The following is a 17,621-nucleotide window of genomic DNA, read 5'->3' as shown; positions in this document are numbered from 1 at the left end:
GTACTTCATTAGGTGCAAAGTAAAGCAGACACCCTGAGGCCGTGAAACACAATATTGAAATGTCCTTGTCCTTTCTTCCATTTTCTGACTAAGACTGCTCAAATATCTACACTTTGTGATGAAAATCCACCACACATTTCACAGCGGAATGAAGTTAACTTTATCTGAAAAAATGCCTCACAAATATCTTGGCAAATCTGGCTTTGAAAGTTTCACTCGTGTTACTTGTCTACATCTCACCGTTCAATCTCTCCAGCTTGTCTTGTGCATCGCTCAGGAGTTGCTTGGCTTCATTCCGAAGGCTCTCTGCTTTATGTTTAGCATCAACAACTGTGCCACTCTTTCGGTCTATAAGACCATGCACAACTTTATATTTGTCTGACAGCTGTCCCTCCAACATCTGGAAGCAAAAAAAATGTAACCATAAAGAAAGGTATGAACTTGATGGGCAAGAGGAGACCAGCTGGTCCATCCAGCCTGCTGTACACCTCATTGTGGCCACAGCCTGCTGACTGAACACTTCCCCTGTCCCCGAGCAGACATACCTGTTTCACACTAAGACAATTCGGTCTGTAACAGCGAGACAGCAGACCATTTTACACCTCCCTTCATTTTAATTTCTATAGCAGCCAATCTGTGTACTGTGTACAGTTCTGGTCATCCTATTATAGAAAGGATGTTATTAAACTAGAAAGAATGCAGAAAAGATTTACTAAGATGCTACCGGGACTTGATGGTTTGAGTTATAAGGAGAGGCTGGATAGACAGGGACATTTTTCCATGGAACGTTGGAGGCTTAGGGATGATCTTATCGAGGTCTATAAAATAATGAGGGGCATAGATCAGCTAGATAGTCAATATCTTTTCCCAAAGGTAAGGGAGCCTAAAACTAGAGGGCAAAGGTTTAAGGAGAGAGATACAAAAGGGTCCAGAGGGGCAATTTTTTCACACAGAGGGTGGTGAGTGTCTGGAACGAGCTGCCAGAGGTAGTAGTAGAGGCAGATACAATTTTGTTTTTTAAAAAGCGTTTAGACAGTTACATGGGTACGATGGGTATAGAGGGATCTGGGCCAAATGCAGGCAATTGGCACTAGCTTAGGGGTTTAAAAGAAAGAGCAGCATGGACAAGTTGGGCCGAAGGGCCTGTTTCCATGCTGTAAACCTCTATGACTCTATGATCCACTATAACCTGTTTAACACGATCACCCAATCGGCTTTACTACCACAATGAACAAAGTAAAAATGAGTTTTAGCTCACGTCCTTATTCCTCTCCCTGAAAGATGGCTCATCACATTTCCGATGGGACTCTAATATCTGGGATACATTGGCAAGGTTTGTGGGCAAAATTGACAGGTGCACTGAGCAATCTGTGAGTTTTCATCAATAAAAAAATGAAATAAGATGGAGGAAATGCAGAGCGTGCAGTTAATAGGGGTGATTTTAAAATCGTCAGGGTACTCGCCTCTGACATCCCATCCTCTTCTCACAGGCGAACAATTTTACCCTGCTCTCCTGACCCAGTCCCAAAAGTATATGGTACAGAAAGAGGCGCTTTGACTTGTCGATCCTGGGCAGCTCTTGGAAAGAGCTTTCCAAATAATCCCACTGCCCTGTACTTTCTGCGACTGTTGTTTTCCTTTTCCTGCCCCTCCATCTCGTGCATGTTTGAGAATTTTGTTCTGTTCGGTTGTACCTGTTTGGCCTCGTTGGCTTTGTCCCGGGCCATTGTAGCAGTTTCTTCTGCCCGCGATGCCACCAGGCTATTGTTGGCCCGTTTCATTTTCAGCGCATCGATTCTGTTGTCCAGCTCTGTCAGTCTGTCCATTGCCTTCATTAGCTCTCTCTCTGCACTCACCGTCTGACTCCGTATCTGTAAGAATAGAGAGAAGCAGAGCATTTACTATCACTGGAGCCAGAGCCATATTCCCTAACTCATCAGCTGAAACTAAAAAGGATACTGGTGAACATTATGATACAGCGAATTGAGTAATTTAATTAATTGACCAGTCGACTCAATAAGGACTTGAAGAGAGCAATTATACCTTCAGTACTAAAAAATCAAATATCAAATCATTTGAAATAAATGATTTTGATTAAGAGGTGTACAATATAATAATGAAGCATGGTTTTGAAATAATAGCTAGGAATGAAATTGGGAGCTCTTTATCACACGGAGCGGAAATCTTGGACTCTCCTTAAAAGGCTGTAGCTGTTGGGGGTCAGTTAAAAACTTAAAGACCAAGACTGATGAACGGATAGGGAGCAAACATATTAAAATGAAGGAACAGCCTCGAGGAACTGAATAGCCTAGTGTTCCTATGGAGTCGGCCTGAGGGGATGACTGACCTCCTCCTGTTCCTATGTTTCATGCTGCTAGTCAAAGGGGAGATAATTAATAGGAAAAGATGCTGTGCTTGAACATTTCTTCCTTACCCCATTCAGTGTCTGGTCAGTCTCTTCTATGTCTCCCTTTGCACGGCTGATTGCACTTTGTGCAGCATGTTGAGCTCGGCTAGCCTCCTCCAGGGCTTGCTTCACTGCCTCGGCCGTGTTTTTAACATTTTCTGCACGGCCCCTTTGCAGTTAAAGAAAAATAAAAATGCATCAAAAGTCCCTGGCAACTGAACAAAGCTGGGGTCTAGCTTTTTACCAAAGTAGAGACCAGCAGCAGCATTCTAACAAAGAGTGGATTTGTGAAAGTGAGAGAGAGATAGACATAGAGAATGTGTATCTGAATGAGTGTGATTCTGTATGTGATTTATAAGTTGGTCTGTGGTGTATGAATGTGTGTGTGAGAATGTTCATGTGTGTGTTTGTGAGCGTGTGTATTTTTCATTGACAGGGATTGGGCATTGCAGGCAAGGCCAGCATTCATTCACCATCTCTAGCTGCCCTCGGGAAGGTCTTTGATCATTGTTGTCTGTGTGGTGAAGGTACGCCCACAGGGCTATGAGATAGGGAGTTCCATGCTTTTTGCCCAGCAATGGTGAAGGAATGATCATATATTTACAAATCAGGAATTTGTGTGACGTGACGGTGTTCCCATACACCTGCTGCTCTTCCTTCTGGGTGGTAGACATCATGGGTTTGAAAGGTGCTGTTGGAAAAACCTTGAAAGGTTGCTACAGTGCATCTTGTAGATGATACACACTGCTGCCACTGTGTAAAAAAAAGGCAAAGTCAGCATCGTCCCAGATGACCATACGCTGCTCTCCCCTTTGAGGGGGAGAACTGACCGATGGTAATTTGAATCTGAGGATTACCACACCTCACGCGAGGGGCAAGTTAAGGTGGGCCTTCAGCAGGCAGGGGAATTGAACCTACACTTTTGGCGTCTGCATCCCAAACCAGTCATCAAGCCAACTGAGTGAACCAGCTCCTTGCCAGTGTATTGGTGGTGGAGAGAGTGAATGCTGAAAGTGGGAGATCGTTTATATGCTGCTTCATCCTCGATGGAGTTTTGAGTGTTGATGGAAGCCTCTGGGCAACTGGACAGTGTTCCATCACATCTCTGACTTATGCCTTGTAGATGTTGGGCAGGCTTTGGGGAGCGAGTAGGAAGGTAACAAGAAAAAACAAAAAATGAAAAAGAGGAAAAATATGTGAGGATCTTGGTCAGTTTGACATGATAAGCTTTCTTTGGTGGACTAGTAGCAAACTGATATTTCTCTAAGGATTTATAAAAATGATGTTTGGAACAAAATTTCCCATTTCAATAAGTTGTCTCTTGGGAAGTGCCAGGAAGCACAGGCTGGCACTGCCAGGGTGCCAATGCCCAGGGGACATCATCCCTCCCACGTCCTGACCCTCTGGAGGGCCCTGAATGCCCTCCTTTAACTCCAGCAGGATCATCCCGATAGTTCCCTGAAAGTGGGATACTACTGTAATCCCTGCTGGAGTGAAACACTCCGGGGGGGGGTCCAATGGGTGGGAATACAGGAGTTTTCCCTGCCTGTTTTTTCATGTGAGCTGAGGTGAATGAATTTACGGCATTCTGTGCAACATGGAGTCCGTCAGGAGAATTATATTGGGGGGCGGGGGGGGGGGGGGGAAGAGGAGAGTGGAGTCTGAACTGGGAGGCCCGCATTGGACTGCAGAGGGGTCTAGTGTGTATGTGCCAATCTCCCAGCATACTGACAAGCCCCCTAGCCCCCCCCCCCCGCCCCCTTCACAATGATGACTGGACCCGGCCTCCAATCCCTGACAACCCCTGACCTCCAGCCTTCAATCCCCGACCTCTCCAGTGCCAGGCTGGCACTGCCCCTTTCCCCCGACCTCCCGGGTGTTCTCATTGGCCTCTGGTCCCACCAGTGAGGCATCAGGCGTGGTCCCCATTGCTGGAGCCATACGTGATCCCTGCTGGTGTGGACCTCCACCGGCGGGATAGGAACTTTAGCGAGCCCGGACAATTAAGTTCCGGGCTCGTTAAATAGATACTAATAAGTATTAGCATGTTGTAATCAGCCTTGTGCTGTTCCCTGGCGCGAGGCTGATTATGTCCAAAATAAATGTGGAGGGAAGACACCGCCTTCTCTCCATTTCCATTTTATTTCATTTCTTCTTTTCATCCCATTTTTTATCATCCTTCATTTTCATTTCCATTTTTCCACTTCTCCACTCTCGCTCTCCATCCCTCCGCCGCCACCCCCTGCCCCCCCCCCCCCCCCCCGCCCCCACCGCCAGGGCAACTGCCACATTCCTCAGGCAGTCCCTTAACAGTCTGTTCCTCTGTTCTGACACATTCTGATCACTTAATGGACACTTTTAGCACCTTTCTCAGCCTTCTTCATTAGTATTTACATTCCCTTTGTCCAATTACACCCCCCCCCCCCACAGTATAAATCTCGTCTGATTCTCTTTGCTATTAGCTCTGACAAAGGGTCATCCAGACTCGAAACATCGGCTCTATTTCTCTCACCACAGACGCTGTCAGACCTGCTGAGATTTTCCAGCATTTTCTGTTTTTGTTTCAGATTTCAGCATCTGCAGTATTTTGCGTTTATGTTCGATTGTTTATTTATTTTTAGCACAGTGTGATGATACTGTGCTATTTTGAGAATATTTTATCTGTAAGTTGGGGCTGTTTTAAGAGACAGTGTTTTGTTACAAAAGTTGACTTGTCTGGTAAACATGCAGCAGGTGCTAAGAATGTAGGATAATACTGATTTTAGCTTGGAATGTGTTACTTTGTAACGTTAATGGACCTTTTGTTTATTCAAGTTCTCCTGGGATTTTAGACAACACAGAGTCATGTGAGTTTTGATTAGATGGATTGACTGGGACAGAGTCATGTGATTATCGTGAGGGGCTAAGCTTGCAGAAAGACCGGTTTCCAGTTTCATTTTAAAAGACAAGCAGTTGCTGCCTGGACCTGCTAGAACAAACAGGTAGCTCTTTGTCTCTCTCTGTCTGGAGGTTTTCTGAATGCTCCAGGTCTGTTAAGCTAAGTCACAAGCAAATATGTCTGTGTTTTGCTAACTAATTATAAAGAGGGGTTTAAGTCTATAAAGGAAATTTTCCTTGATTGGAACTCAGTGATATGTTAACAATTAAGAATTGTATCTTGTCATGTTTAAATATTGTTCAGTTGTTAAAAGTTAAGCTAATTCATTTGTTATAGTTAGTGTTGTTAAATAAAGTTTGTTTTGATAAAAGCTCCCTGGTTTGTCAGTAGAATCACCTGGAGTGAAACATCATGGGTGGGATTTTCCAGCCGTATTCACCCCAAGGTCAACAAATCCTGCCCAAGACCAACAGACCTTTCCATGGTCCATGTCCCGCCCGCTATGATTCCCAGATTGCTCATTGGTTTATTTTGTATTTGCAGGTTGTTCTAGCTAAGGTAAAGGCGAATGAAGCAAAGCAGAGATAATTTATCACATTTAAGCAACAACACACCATCTTGGCCAACAGAACTCGCAGTTTATAAGGAAAGATTGGGCCTCGCTATATCCTCTGGAGTTTAGAGCATTGAGATGTGTTCTTATGGAAACATACAAGACCCTGCGGGGACTCGATAGACTGGATGTGGAGAGAATGTTTTCCCTTGTGAGAGAGACCAGAACTAGGGAACACAGTTTAAAAATAAGTGGTCTCCCATTTAAAACAGAGATGAGGAGTTTTTTTTTCTCTACCTGAATATTTTTAAAGTAGAAGTTGATAGATTCTTGACTAACAAGGGGGAGACAAAGGGTATATTGGATAGGCAGAATGTGGCATTGAAGCCACAGTCAGATCAGCTGATCTTATTGAATGGATCAGCCGGCTTGAGGGGCTGAATGGCCTACTCTAGCTCTTAATTTGTATGTTTATATGCAGCATACCCAGCTTGAGATGATCAGCCTCCAACAGTCATTTCTCTTTGTGGGCTCCAGCTAGTCAGGCATTTTCCACCCACATTCCATTGACTTCAGTTGTATTCGGGTACTCTGATACCTCGTTCAGTCAAATGCTGTCTGGAGATCAAGGGCATGAACTCTCACAACAGTAAGTGTGAATGTATGGTAGAATTTATGTGCATGAGTGTATGATGATCTATGTGCAGATGTGTTGTTTTTATTCGTTCATGAAATGTGGGTGTCGCTGGCTGGGGCAGCATTTAGTGCCCATCCCTGAGGGCAGTCAACCACATTGCTGAGGCTCTGGAGTCACATGTAGGCCAGACCAGGTAAGGATGGCAGATTTCCTTCCCTAAAGGACATTAGTGAACCAGATGGGTTTTTTTGTATGACAATCGACAACTGTGGTCATCGGTCGACTTTTAATTCCAGATTTTTATTGAAGTTGAATTTCACCATCTGCCATGGTGGGATTTAGAACATAGAACATTACAGCGCAGAACAGGCCCTTCGGCCCACGATGTTGCACCGACCAGTTAAAAAAAAAAACTGTGACCCTCCAACCTAAACCAATTTCTTTTCGTCCATGAACCTATCTACGGATCTCTTAAACGCCCCCAAACTAGGCGCATTTACTACTGATGCTGGCAGGGCATTCCAATCCCTCACCACCCTCTGGGTAAAGAACCTACCCCTGACATCGGTTCTATAACTACCCCCCCTCAATTTAAAGCCATGCCCCCTCGTGCTGGATTTCTCCATCAGAGGAAAAAGGCTATCACTATCCACCCTATCTAAACCTCTAATCATCTTATATGTTTCAATAAGATCCCCTCTTAGCCGCCGCCTTTCCAGCGAAAACAATCCCAAATCCCTCAGCCTCTCCTCATAGGATCTCCCCTCCATACCAGGCAACATCCTGGTAAACCTCCTCTGCACCCTCTCCAAAGCCTCCACATCCTTCCTGTAATGTGGGGACCAGAACTGCACACAGTACTCCAAGTGCGGCCGCACCAGAGTTGAACCCACATTCCCCACAGAATTATCCTGGGTCTCTGGATTACTAGTCCAGCGACAATACCAGTAAGCCACTGCCTGCCCAATGTCCGTAAATGCATGTGATTGAGATGTGTTTGCGAAATCATTGAAAGTTTGAAAGTTTATTTATTAGTGTCACAAGTAGGCTTACATTAACGCTGCAATGAAGTTATTATGAAAATCCCCGAGTCGCCACACTCCGGCATCTGTTCGGGTACACTGAGGGAGAACTTAGCATGGCCAATGCACCTAACCAGCACGTCTTTCGGACTGTGGGAGGAAACTGGAGCACCCGGAGGAAACCCAGGCAGACACGGGGGGAACGTGCAAAATTATGTGTGCATGTGTATGGTACAGAAAGAAAAGGCAGGCAGAATCTTGCACGATCCCACTCTGGGACACGGGCTCTAATACAGGGGCAGGAATTAGAAACCAATTCTGGTAAAACTGTAGTTGTTTCCCCCCTCCTCCGCCCTGAGTTGTGCTGAGACAAGTGGGTAAACCAGGTGTGGCAGAGTCAGTCACTGCGATGAATGTACCTTGCCCTTCTGGCGTCCAGTAGGAGCTGTTCTGCTTCTCTCACGTCACCAGCTGTCTGATCCAAGATGGTGTCCACGTTAGACAAACTGCTGACCTTGTCTTTGATCTCCTCGGCAAGATAGCGGATTTGCTGAGGGGAGGCAGGGATCGAGAGTTCGAGAACTCGACTAGCCACCATCTCAATGCTGTCAGGATCTGCCCCTTCCTCTGTTCAGCAATGAGTGAAAAGAACAGAAGGCATTAGTTACTTTACAGTCTGAATTTAATCAAGGGAGGGGTGCTTGCTGCTCTCCCCTGCAACCACCCGTCCACCCACTCAGCAAACACCAACTACACCAGCTGACATTCGACAAGGCTGCCCCACAGCTAGAATACATTCCCGGTAGCCTTGAGGAGATGAGCGTCGGTCTTCCGACATTCAGTAGGAGGAAATCCCACCCTCGAAAGCTGCCAGCCAATCACAGCCTGCTCGCTGCTACCCCCCTGTCCACGTCAACCATATTCTGGTGCAGGCAACGTAATATTCGGGTCAATTGATTTGTTAACAAGCTGCTGTTAATTATATCTTTAAAAAACGGTGAAGCAGCGGGCTCCCGGTCTTGGTGCTCGCCTGCCTAACCTATTATGTGGACTGAGTTGGGGGTGGGTCGGTAGGTGATGGGCCAGCCACCTGTCATGTTTTACATGCCCCTCTCCACCCCATTCAAAAGGACACCCAGGGAAGAGGTTTGTAAAATCCAGCCCTATGGTCTTACTTTACAGTACATTGTTGCCAATTAACTCCAAATTCATTATTCTGTTTGTCCTTGAGATGTGGGGAGCAACTGTCAAGCCAGCATTAAATCGCCGAGTGGACTGAAGCATGCAGGTATACTAGTAGTTGGACTGGAGTCACATCTAAGCCAGACCAGGTTGGGATGGCAGATTCCCTTTTCTGCAGGGATATTAGACTTGGATCAGTCACCACGCTAAAGATTAACTTGTCTGTGCTTAGTGATTGTATTCCACTATAGTCCCTCACAGCGCTGTGTATGGTATCAATCTCTCTCACATTTTGTGAATGTCAATCCAAAACCATTTACTGCTCCACCCTTACGTGTAAGAAAGTCTCGGATTTGTTTTATGAGGTCACGCAGTTCTTTGTTTGAGCGATTAATCCGGTCCTTGGCGTCATTTGCTTTGTCCAGAGTCACCTGGGCTCTCTGCCTTGCTTCATTTGCCTTTACCTTAGCCAAAGCAACCTGTAAATACAAAATACACCAATGAGAAACCTGTAAATATAACAAATGATGCAGAACTGAAGGCTATTCAGCCCATTATGCCCACACCAAAAATTAATAAACTAATAACCAACTACAATTGACCTGTGAGCTGGAAATTGTTTAGGTTTTTAGATCTAGAACCAGTGGCACTCTGACAGAAAAGCTGGAAATACTCAGGAAATCAGCAGCATCTGTGGACAGAGGTAGAGAATTTATATTTCAGCTGAGTGAGTTTCTATCAGAACACTGACATGGGTGTGCTCCAATTATCATGATGTGGAGATGCCGGCGTTGGACTGGAATAAAAACAGTAAGAAGTTTAACAACACCAGGTTAAAGTCCCCCCAAGGGGCTTGGAGCTCCAAAAGCTTGTGAGGATTTTGCTACCAAATAAACCTGTTGGACTTTAACCTGGTGTTGTTAAACCAATTATCATGGCCAGGGTCTGTCTGAAATTGGCTCTCTGGCCTCAGTATCATTATCTGGGTGAGCTGCTGCCACCTCCCACATCTCTGCTGCAACCCCTCTATTTGAGAAAAATGAATGCCAGGTTGCATTTCTCATCAGCTCCAGTGGCCGGGTCTGGTACGTGCAGGGTTAATGTGGGACTGAGTACAGTAGCACCCACACAGTGATGCAAGAAGGCACATGACTCAGCCCGGTCTAGTCAAGGTAATCATAGAAACCTTACAGTGCAGAAGGAGGCCATTCGGCCCATCGAGTCTGCACCAACCACAATCCCACCCAGGCCCTACCCCCATATCCCTACATATTTACCCACTAATCCCTCTAACCTATGCATCTCAGGACTCTAAGGGGCAATTTTTAACCTGGCCAATCAACCTAACCCGCACATCTTTGGACTGTGGGAGGAAACCGGAGCACCCGGAGGAAACCCATGCAGACACGAGGAGAAAGTGCAAACTCCACACAGACAGTGACCCGAGCCGGGAATCGAACCCGGGACCCTGGAGCTGTGAAGCAGCAGTGCTAACCACTGTGCTACCATGCCGTATGGACAGAGATGTGTAGAGATCTCGGTGAGAGTCGCTCCATGTCTGTACCCTGTACTGTATATATGTATATAGTTATGAGTTGTCCATAAAGACTTGCTGTTCGTATCTCAAATCTATGAAGTCTACTTTGTGGTGGTGGTCTTCGTGGTGGTAGTGCAGGATCAAAACACGTATCCTACAAGAATGTAGACAAACAACTAAAAGGATGCTCTGAATGGACTTTGAACTGAAATAAACTCCCAACTGAAGCAACAGACTCAGAGAAATTTCACCAGAAAGTGAAGAGCCTGGAAGTGAAAAGATCGATGTTTTACTCCAGCAAAAATCTCTACTGAACCTCTCGCCGAATCTCCAGTTTCAGCACCAGAGCTCACAGCCTGCGTGGATGAAATTTCTTTTTAAAATTCCAGGCCAGCCAGTCCTGAAAAACCCATCTTCATTCATTCAGTATGAAGCTCTGTTTGGAAGAGATCTGTTGCTAATCCAATCCCCAACTCCAAGTCACGGGTACCTTGTGGCCTTCTGATTCCTAAACAGCAAGCCCGTGGTTCTGATTAAATTAAGTCGGCAGCCAGCCGACCCATGCAGCCATTGCGGATCCTTCTTTGTCAGGTAAAAACGGGCCACTGCCATTTTGGAAAGCCCGCCAAAAACTGGTAAGTGCAGGAAGATCCATTGTTTAGAACATAGAACATAGAACATTACAGCGCAGTACAGGCCCTTCGGCCCTTGATGTTGCGCCGACCAGTGAAACCAATCTAAAGCCCCTCTAATCTACACTATTCCAATATCATCCATATGTTTATCCAATAACCATTTGAATGCTCTTAATGTTGACGAGTCCACTACTGCTGCAGGCAGGGCATTCCATGCCCTTACTACTCTCTGAGTAAAGAACCTACCTCTAACATCTGTCCTATATCTCTCACTCCTCAATTTAAAGCTATGTCCCCTCGTGTTAGCCATCATCATCCGAGGAAAAAGGCTCTCACTATCCACCCTATCTAATCCTCTGATCATCTTGTATGCCTCTATTAAGTCACCTCTTAACCTTCTTCTCTCTAACGAAAACAACCTCAAGCCCCTCAGCCTTTCCTCATACGATTTTCCTACCATACCAGGCAACATCCTGGTAAATCTCCTCTGCACCCTTTCCAACACTTCCACATCTTTCCTATAATACGGCGACCAGAACTGTACGCAATACTCCAAATGCGGCCGCACCAGAGTTTTGTACAGTTGCAGCATGACCTCCTGGCTCCGAAACTCAATCCCTCTACCAATAAAAGCTAACACACCGTACACGCCTTCTTAACAACCCTATCAACCTGGGTGCTAACTTTCAGGGATCTATGCACATGGACACCCAGATCCCTCTGCTCATCCACAGTACCAAGTATCTTACCATTAGCCCAGTACTCTGTATTCCTGTTACTCCTTCCAAAGTGAATCACCTCACACTTTTCCGCATTAAACTCCATTTGCCACCTCTCAGCCCAGCTCTGCAGCTTATCTATGTCCCTCTGTAACCTGCCACTTCCCTCCGCACTGTCTACAACTCCACCGACTTTAGTGTCATCCGCAAATTTACTAATCCATCCTTCCATGCCCTCATCCAGGTCATTAATAAAAATGACAAACAGCAGTGGCCCCAAAACAGATCCGTGCAGTACACCACTAGTAACTGAACTCCAGGATGAATATTTCCCATCAACCACCACCCTCTGTTTTCTTACAGCTAGCCAATTCCTGATCCAAACCACTAAATCACCCTCAATCCCATGTGTCCGTATTTTCTGCAAAAGCTTACCACGGGGAACCTTATCAAACGCTTTGCTGAAATCCATATACACCACATCAACCGCTTTACCCTCATCCACCTCTTTGGTCACTTTCTCAAAGAACTTTATCAGTGAATAGTGATGCAATCTGGAAGCCTGCAATCTTCAACATGGATCACATTTCCAGTGACACTGGGATTCACCCATGACCCACACCAGTCTCAGAAATGGAATCTTTGGGAGTCAAGATTAAGATACAGCATTGCGGCAGGTCTAAATAGCAGAACAAATCAATACACTTCTTCACTTGATTGGGGCAATTGCAGACAACATCTTTGCACAACAAGTTGTCAATGAATCATCTGCCAAATTGGATGATGTTTTAAAATCCTGAATAATAAAACTATTGGAGAGACAAGTTTAATAAGAGAGTCCAACTGCTCATGGGACCTGTTGATTCCTTCATAAATGATCTGGCAGAGGGAGGTGAAAATGGTAAAGTCTGAGCACATCTGAGACAGAATCGTGGTGGTTGTTGCACGTAATTCACTCTCTCACCTCCTATAAGCTAAAGATGATCTTACGGGAGATGAGGCAATCCAGCTCGACGCCGAGCTACATGAACAACACAGGGCCACCCGAATGGGAGATAATACTACTTAGGGCAGAAACCAACCTTCAGGTCAGGTCAGGTCACAGAAAGGCAAGGACCCTCCAAGTCAAGGAAAGCAATTCCTGAAGCGGCCAGCAGACTGACCTTGCCAGTGCAGCAGTGCTAAACACCCTCACAAGATAGATCAGTCTCCAGTGAGCACTGCCCAATGTTTCCGCAGCAACCAACAGGAACACACCGTTAAACTGAGCAAGTCAAAACCCCAGCACTGTACAGATAGCCACGTGGCTGGCTACGAGGACAGTCTCGAGGTTGAGATTGAAAACTCAGAAAACACACAGTATGTTTCTTGGGTGAGATCAAAGATTGTAGTTCTTCATTTTGGAAAGCTGACATCCTGTAAATGGTCATTAACTCATTTTAAATTAGATTCAGGAGCCAGCATCTCAGTCCAGTCAGATGAGAAACCAATGCCTCTGAGGCCTTTAGATTAGTCAGACAGATACTCCACTTGTAGGAAACACGGTGTTCCAAACACGGTGGCACAGTGGTTAGCACTGCTGCCTCACAGCGCCAGGGACCCGAGTTCAATTCCCGGCTTGGGTCACTGTCTGTGCGGAGTTTGTACATTCTCCCCGTGTCTGCGTGGGTTTCCTCCGGATGCTCCGGTTTCCTCCCACAGTCTGAAAGACGTGCGGGTTAGGGTGCATTGACCCAAACAGGCGCTGGAGTGTGACAACTAGGGGAATTTCACAGTAACTTCATTGCAGTGTTAATGTAAGTCTTACTTGTGACTAATAAATAAACACCATCCTGACATGGAACTAGATTTCTGCTCCTTCACTGAGACTGGACAATATCCTAGAACTGCCTCATTAAGATCAATGTGAGTGTGTGTACACCGCATCCACTGCAATGGTCCAAGGAAGTGGCTCACCCCCACATTTTCAAGGTTGATGGGAGATGAGCGTTAAATGCTGGCCTTAAGTTACTCACATTCCGGGAATGAATCGAAATTCTCTGCTGAAACTTCATGTTGACAAGAACGCCCATCACAAGTGAGGTTTGTAGATTCTCTCCGTGCTCACCTTCTGAAATAGCTCCTCCACCTCATTCATTGCTCTCCGGAGCTCCTCTTCTGACTGTTGGGCTCGACCGAGGGAAGTGTCAGCTACTGCAACTGCACCATTACAGTTCAGACCCCCACAGTGCCTGGTTCCATCGTCTTCATAACATCCAGCACCACCACATGGGCTGTCTGCACATGGTAAATCTCCAGGAGCACCGCATACCTGAAATATACAATCAAAAAGCATCAATTTTATAAGAATTCTGGAAATGAATGTGAGCACATTCCACAGGTACTCGAACATAGCCAAGAACTATGCTCGCAGCTTCTTGGGTCAGGACAAGTGGGGTTGTGAACCAAGTTACTTCTGCTGTAACTCTTTTTGCATTTACCTGCCTTTGAAACCACTTCTCCTTTACATACCCCCTACCCTACCCTCAGCACCAGCCACACAACTGCCGCATGACCTAAAGAATGTAGGAAGGGAGTGGGTATATTCCCAAACCAGCAATCCAAGCAGAAGAACAAGGGCAGCAGGCACACGGCAACACCATACTGACACAGACTTATATCAGCTGTTCCTTCATTGTCGTTGGATCAAAATTCTGGAAGTAATTTTGAAGGGAGTACCTTCAAAACAGCGACAGCAACAGTTCAAACAGTTTCTTCTCATGGGGGACTCGTGATAGATAATAAATACCAGTCTTTATGGACACACACGCACACACACACACACGCACACGCTAGAATGAATTAGTCAAACTAGGGGCAGCCCTAACCTGCTTGTTACAAACCCTCTGACCCAGCAGCAAATTTCTGGTTTCAGGCTAACAACTCCTCAATAATGTGGAGATGCCGGCGTTGGACTGGTGTAGGCACAGTAAGAAGTCTCACAGCTTTCGCTCCAAAAGCTCGTGCTACCACATAAACCTGTTGGACTTTAACCTGGTGTTGTGAGACTTCTTACAACTCCTCAATATTCAGCGCTGGATTGAGAAACCAAATCTCCAGAGAAATGAGGTGCATTAAAAATATTTAAATCCATTTGTAAGACTTCCATCAATAGCAGCTCTGTGGGACAGTGCAAGAAGCAGAGAACAAGCCCAACAAACCTTTTCATTAATGTTCTTCAGGTTTAATGTTTGCACTTTAGCAGCCAAGTCATTGAGAGCACGCCTGTTGGCAGCATTCTTCCGATTGAAATCATCTTTTCTCGTTCTCATCAACACTTCTGTCTTACGACGGGTGCCAGCAGATATACCGACTATACTGGGAAAGGTCACAGTGGAACCATTTACTATCCTCTCTGCCTGGCACGACTGATCGTAAGAGTTCCGTATACTGTCGTAAGCACCTGGAGAGAGGAAGCAATGTCACTCTGGAGTGACCATTCCATTTGTCATTGATACAAGTCATTAGAACACTTAAATGAGGCAGACGATCTGTGAGATTTAGGGGATACTCATCTACAAATGATGAAGAATAGCAATATAAGTTAATAAAGCCATGAAAAATATAAACCAAGCACTGGAGTTCATTTTCTTTCTCACTTTCGGGCGCTCGAGTTCTAATCTGTATTTTACAAAAGAACTGAACACGTTGTGGGCAAGATTTACAAAGATGGTAAGATAACAGAAGATATAAATACAGCATCAGGAAAGGCTGGGTCCCTTCTTGCCAGAAGAAAGAAGGCAAAGGAGAACTTAATAGAGATCTTTAAAATTATGAAAGGGTTTGATAGAGTAGACATGTGGAAGATGCTTCTGCTTCTGGGGGGCATCATAAATATAAGATAGTGACTAATAAATCCAATAGGGAATTCAGGAGAAACTTATTTACCCATTGAATAGTTAGAATATGGAACTCGCTCCCCCAAAGTGCAGTGGATGCTGGGACAGTGAGTAAATTTAAGGAGGGGTTAGACAGATTTTTAATTGGTAATGGGTAGAAGGGTTATGGAGAGAAGGCAGGAAAATGAGGATCAGGAGCTTATCAGCAATGGTTGAATGGTGGAGCAGACTCAGTGGGCCGAATAGCCTAATTCTGCTCCTATATCTAATAAACATGGAATGGTTAAGGTGAATAGAATAAATGTTTTTATGGGGAAATTTGATAAACGCATAAGGGAGAAAGGAACTCAGCGGAGATGATAGGAGCCGGAGGAAGATATTTAACCCCCAGAGGCTGCTCCAAACATTCCGTTAGATCATGGCTGATCTGTACCATAACTCCATTTAGCCACCCGTGTTCCATATTCACTGATACTCTTAATCCAACAAAAATGATCAAACCCAGTCTTGAAAGCTCCATCGGTTCTTCAGGATCCACAACCTCCAGGAGAAATGACTTTTAGGCCAGGATTTTACAACCTCGCTCAGGCGAGGCTCGTAAAATCCCACCCCAGGCCAACGGAGAATTCCGTTCTGCGAGCCGTGCCCACCCCGATTCCAGGGCGGGTGCGCCGGTAGAATTCCGGCCCCAGTTTTTTTAATACCCTTTTGCATGACCAAATATTTCTTGATTTCCCTCCTGAACAGTCCAACTCCAATTTTACTAAACCCCCCTTGTTCTGGATTCCTCCATCAGGAAGTAGCTTCTGTCTCTAAAATCCTTTTCATATTTTAAACCCCCCACAACTTGAACCTTTACACCTTCCTTTTCCAGTTTAGTTTAGTCCCACCCCATATTTGGCCACATCAAGTCACTTAGCTCTCAATGAACCAACACAGTTAAACTACCAATTTTCTCATGTAGGGAAGAGGGACAAGAGTGTACCAAGGAAATTGGAGTGTTTCAGGATGTCAAACTTTCTGGACAGTTCCTTGGTGGAGAGATTTAGGGCTCTTGCTTCACGTTCCAGGTTACTCAGCTCAACGCTGGCACCACTGTTCTGGTTTTGCACCGCAGTAAGAACATCTTCAAGTCCATTCAAAATGTCCGTGGTCCCAGTAATTTTGTCCCTGGAAAATATATGAAACTTGGCTTTCAGTCTCAGATTAGGAGAGGTTCGTTAATTCACACAGTCTAATTCCGTTCTCTTGGTCACTCCCCACATCCTTTAATATCCCAATGGATCTAATCCCACTCTTCTGCCAAGGCCCCATATCTTTAATTATCACTGAAAGAACCATCCTTTGTTAGTTATACAGCCAGGGATATTTAAAATCATTACTTGGCAATTATTTCAATTTTCTATAGAGAACCTGAATGCTTTGGTTTAAAATCACTGAAGGTGAGAGTAATATTCACGTCACACCGTGCAGAGAATGAGTCACTCACCGAAGATCACTTATCAGGTTCATGAGCTCAGCCACTGCCACAGCGGTTGCGTTTCGAGCATTTACAATCCTCTGAGCTTGCAGCAACTTCTCTTCTAGGCTGCGGAAGTTACTTTCGTACATGCCGCTGACTCCAATGAGGCGGATCTCACCCGCTCGCTCCACCAGATGCCTGGTCTGAGCTGCCAGGTCCTGCACGATACGATCCCAGTCTCCAAAACACTGGTGGCAAGGGTAGCAGTCCGGGAATTGTCCTGAGAATCCACGGGCGCACTTGTCACAGCGCACCCCAGAAACCCCTTGGCGGCACACGCAATGTCCCGTAGCTCGATCACACTGGCTTATCTCAATGCCTCGATGGTCACAGTCACACACTGGCACAATGAAAAGGAGAGGATGAGAAAATTAGTAATAAAACTTTTGCAGTGGCTGGGGAAAGGAGACTCGAACTGTCAGCTCTCCGAGCCTGACGTACAATGATCTGAGATTTCAGAGGCTTCCCTATAGAGGAGGAGAATTCCCGTTTCTATTGGGTCTCATCAGCATCTCAGGACATTCCAAAGTGCTTTACAGCCAATCATGTGTCTGTTCTAATGTAGGAACTGTAGCAGCCAAATTGTGCACAGCAAGATCCCAAAACAGCAACAAGATAATCAGTTAATCTGTTTACACGATGCTGGTTAAT

The 17,621-nt window shown here is 45.5% G+C and overlaps 1 protein-coding gene across 3 annotated transcripts in view; it reads right to left on the bottom strand.

The window, feature by feature from the left end:
• LOC144491758 (laminin subunit beta-2-like) overlaps positions 1 to 17,621 on the bottom strand; it is a 138,843-nt gene that overhangs the window by 7,523 nt on the left and 113,699 nt on the right. For all 3 annotated transcript variants that reach the window (XM_078210013.1, XM_078210015.1, XM_078210014.1), the window contains 9 exons: positions 16,938 to 17,310; positions 16,434 to 16,618; positions 14,771 to 15,012; positions 13,678 to 13,881; positions 9,014 to 9,158; positions 7,917 to 8,124; positions 2,435 to 2,576; positions 1,695 to 1,871; positions 241 to 400 (listed from right to left, as the gene is read on the bottom strand). In XM_078210013.1, coding sequence (XP_078066139.1) covers positions 241 to 400; positions 1,695 to 1,871; positions 2,435 to 2,576; positions 7,917 to 8,124; positions 9,014 to 9,158; positions 13,678 to 13,881; positions 14,771 to 15,012; positions 16,434 to 16,618; positions 16,938 to 17,310 — 1,836 coding nt within the window. The remainder of the gene's footprint in view (positions 1 to 240; positions 401 to 1,694; positions 1,872 to 2,434; positions 2,577 to 7,916; positions 8,125 to 9,013; positions 9,159 to 13,677; positions 13,882 to 14,770; positions 15,013 to 16,433; positions 16,619 to 16,937; positions 17,311 to 17,621) is intronic.

The sequence above is a fragment of the Mustelus asterias genome, chromosome 3, assembly GCF_964213995.1.
Source record: "Mustelus asterias chromosome 3, sMusAst1.hap1.1, whole genome shotgun sequence".
In the NCBI taxonomy this organism is placed as follows: Eukaryota; Metazoa; Chordata; class Chondrichthyes; order Carcharhiniformes; family Triakidae; genus Mustelus; species Mustelus asterias.
This window is presented reverse-complemented; position numbering and strand designations above follow the sequence as displayed.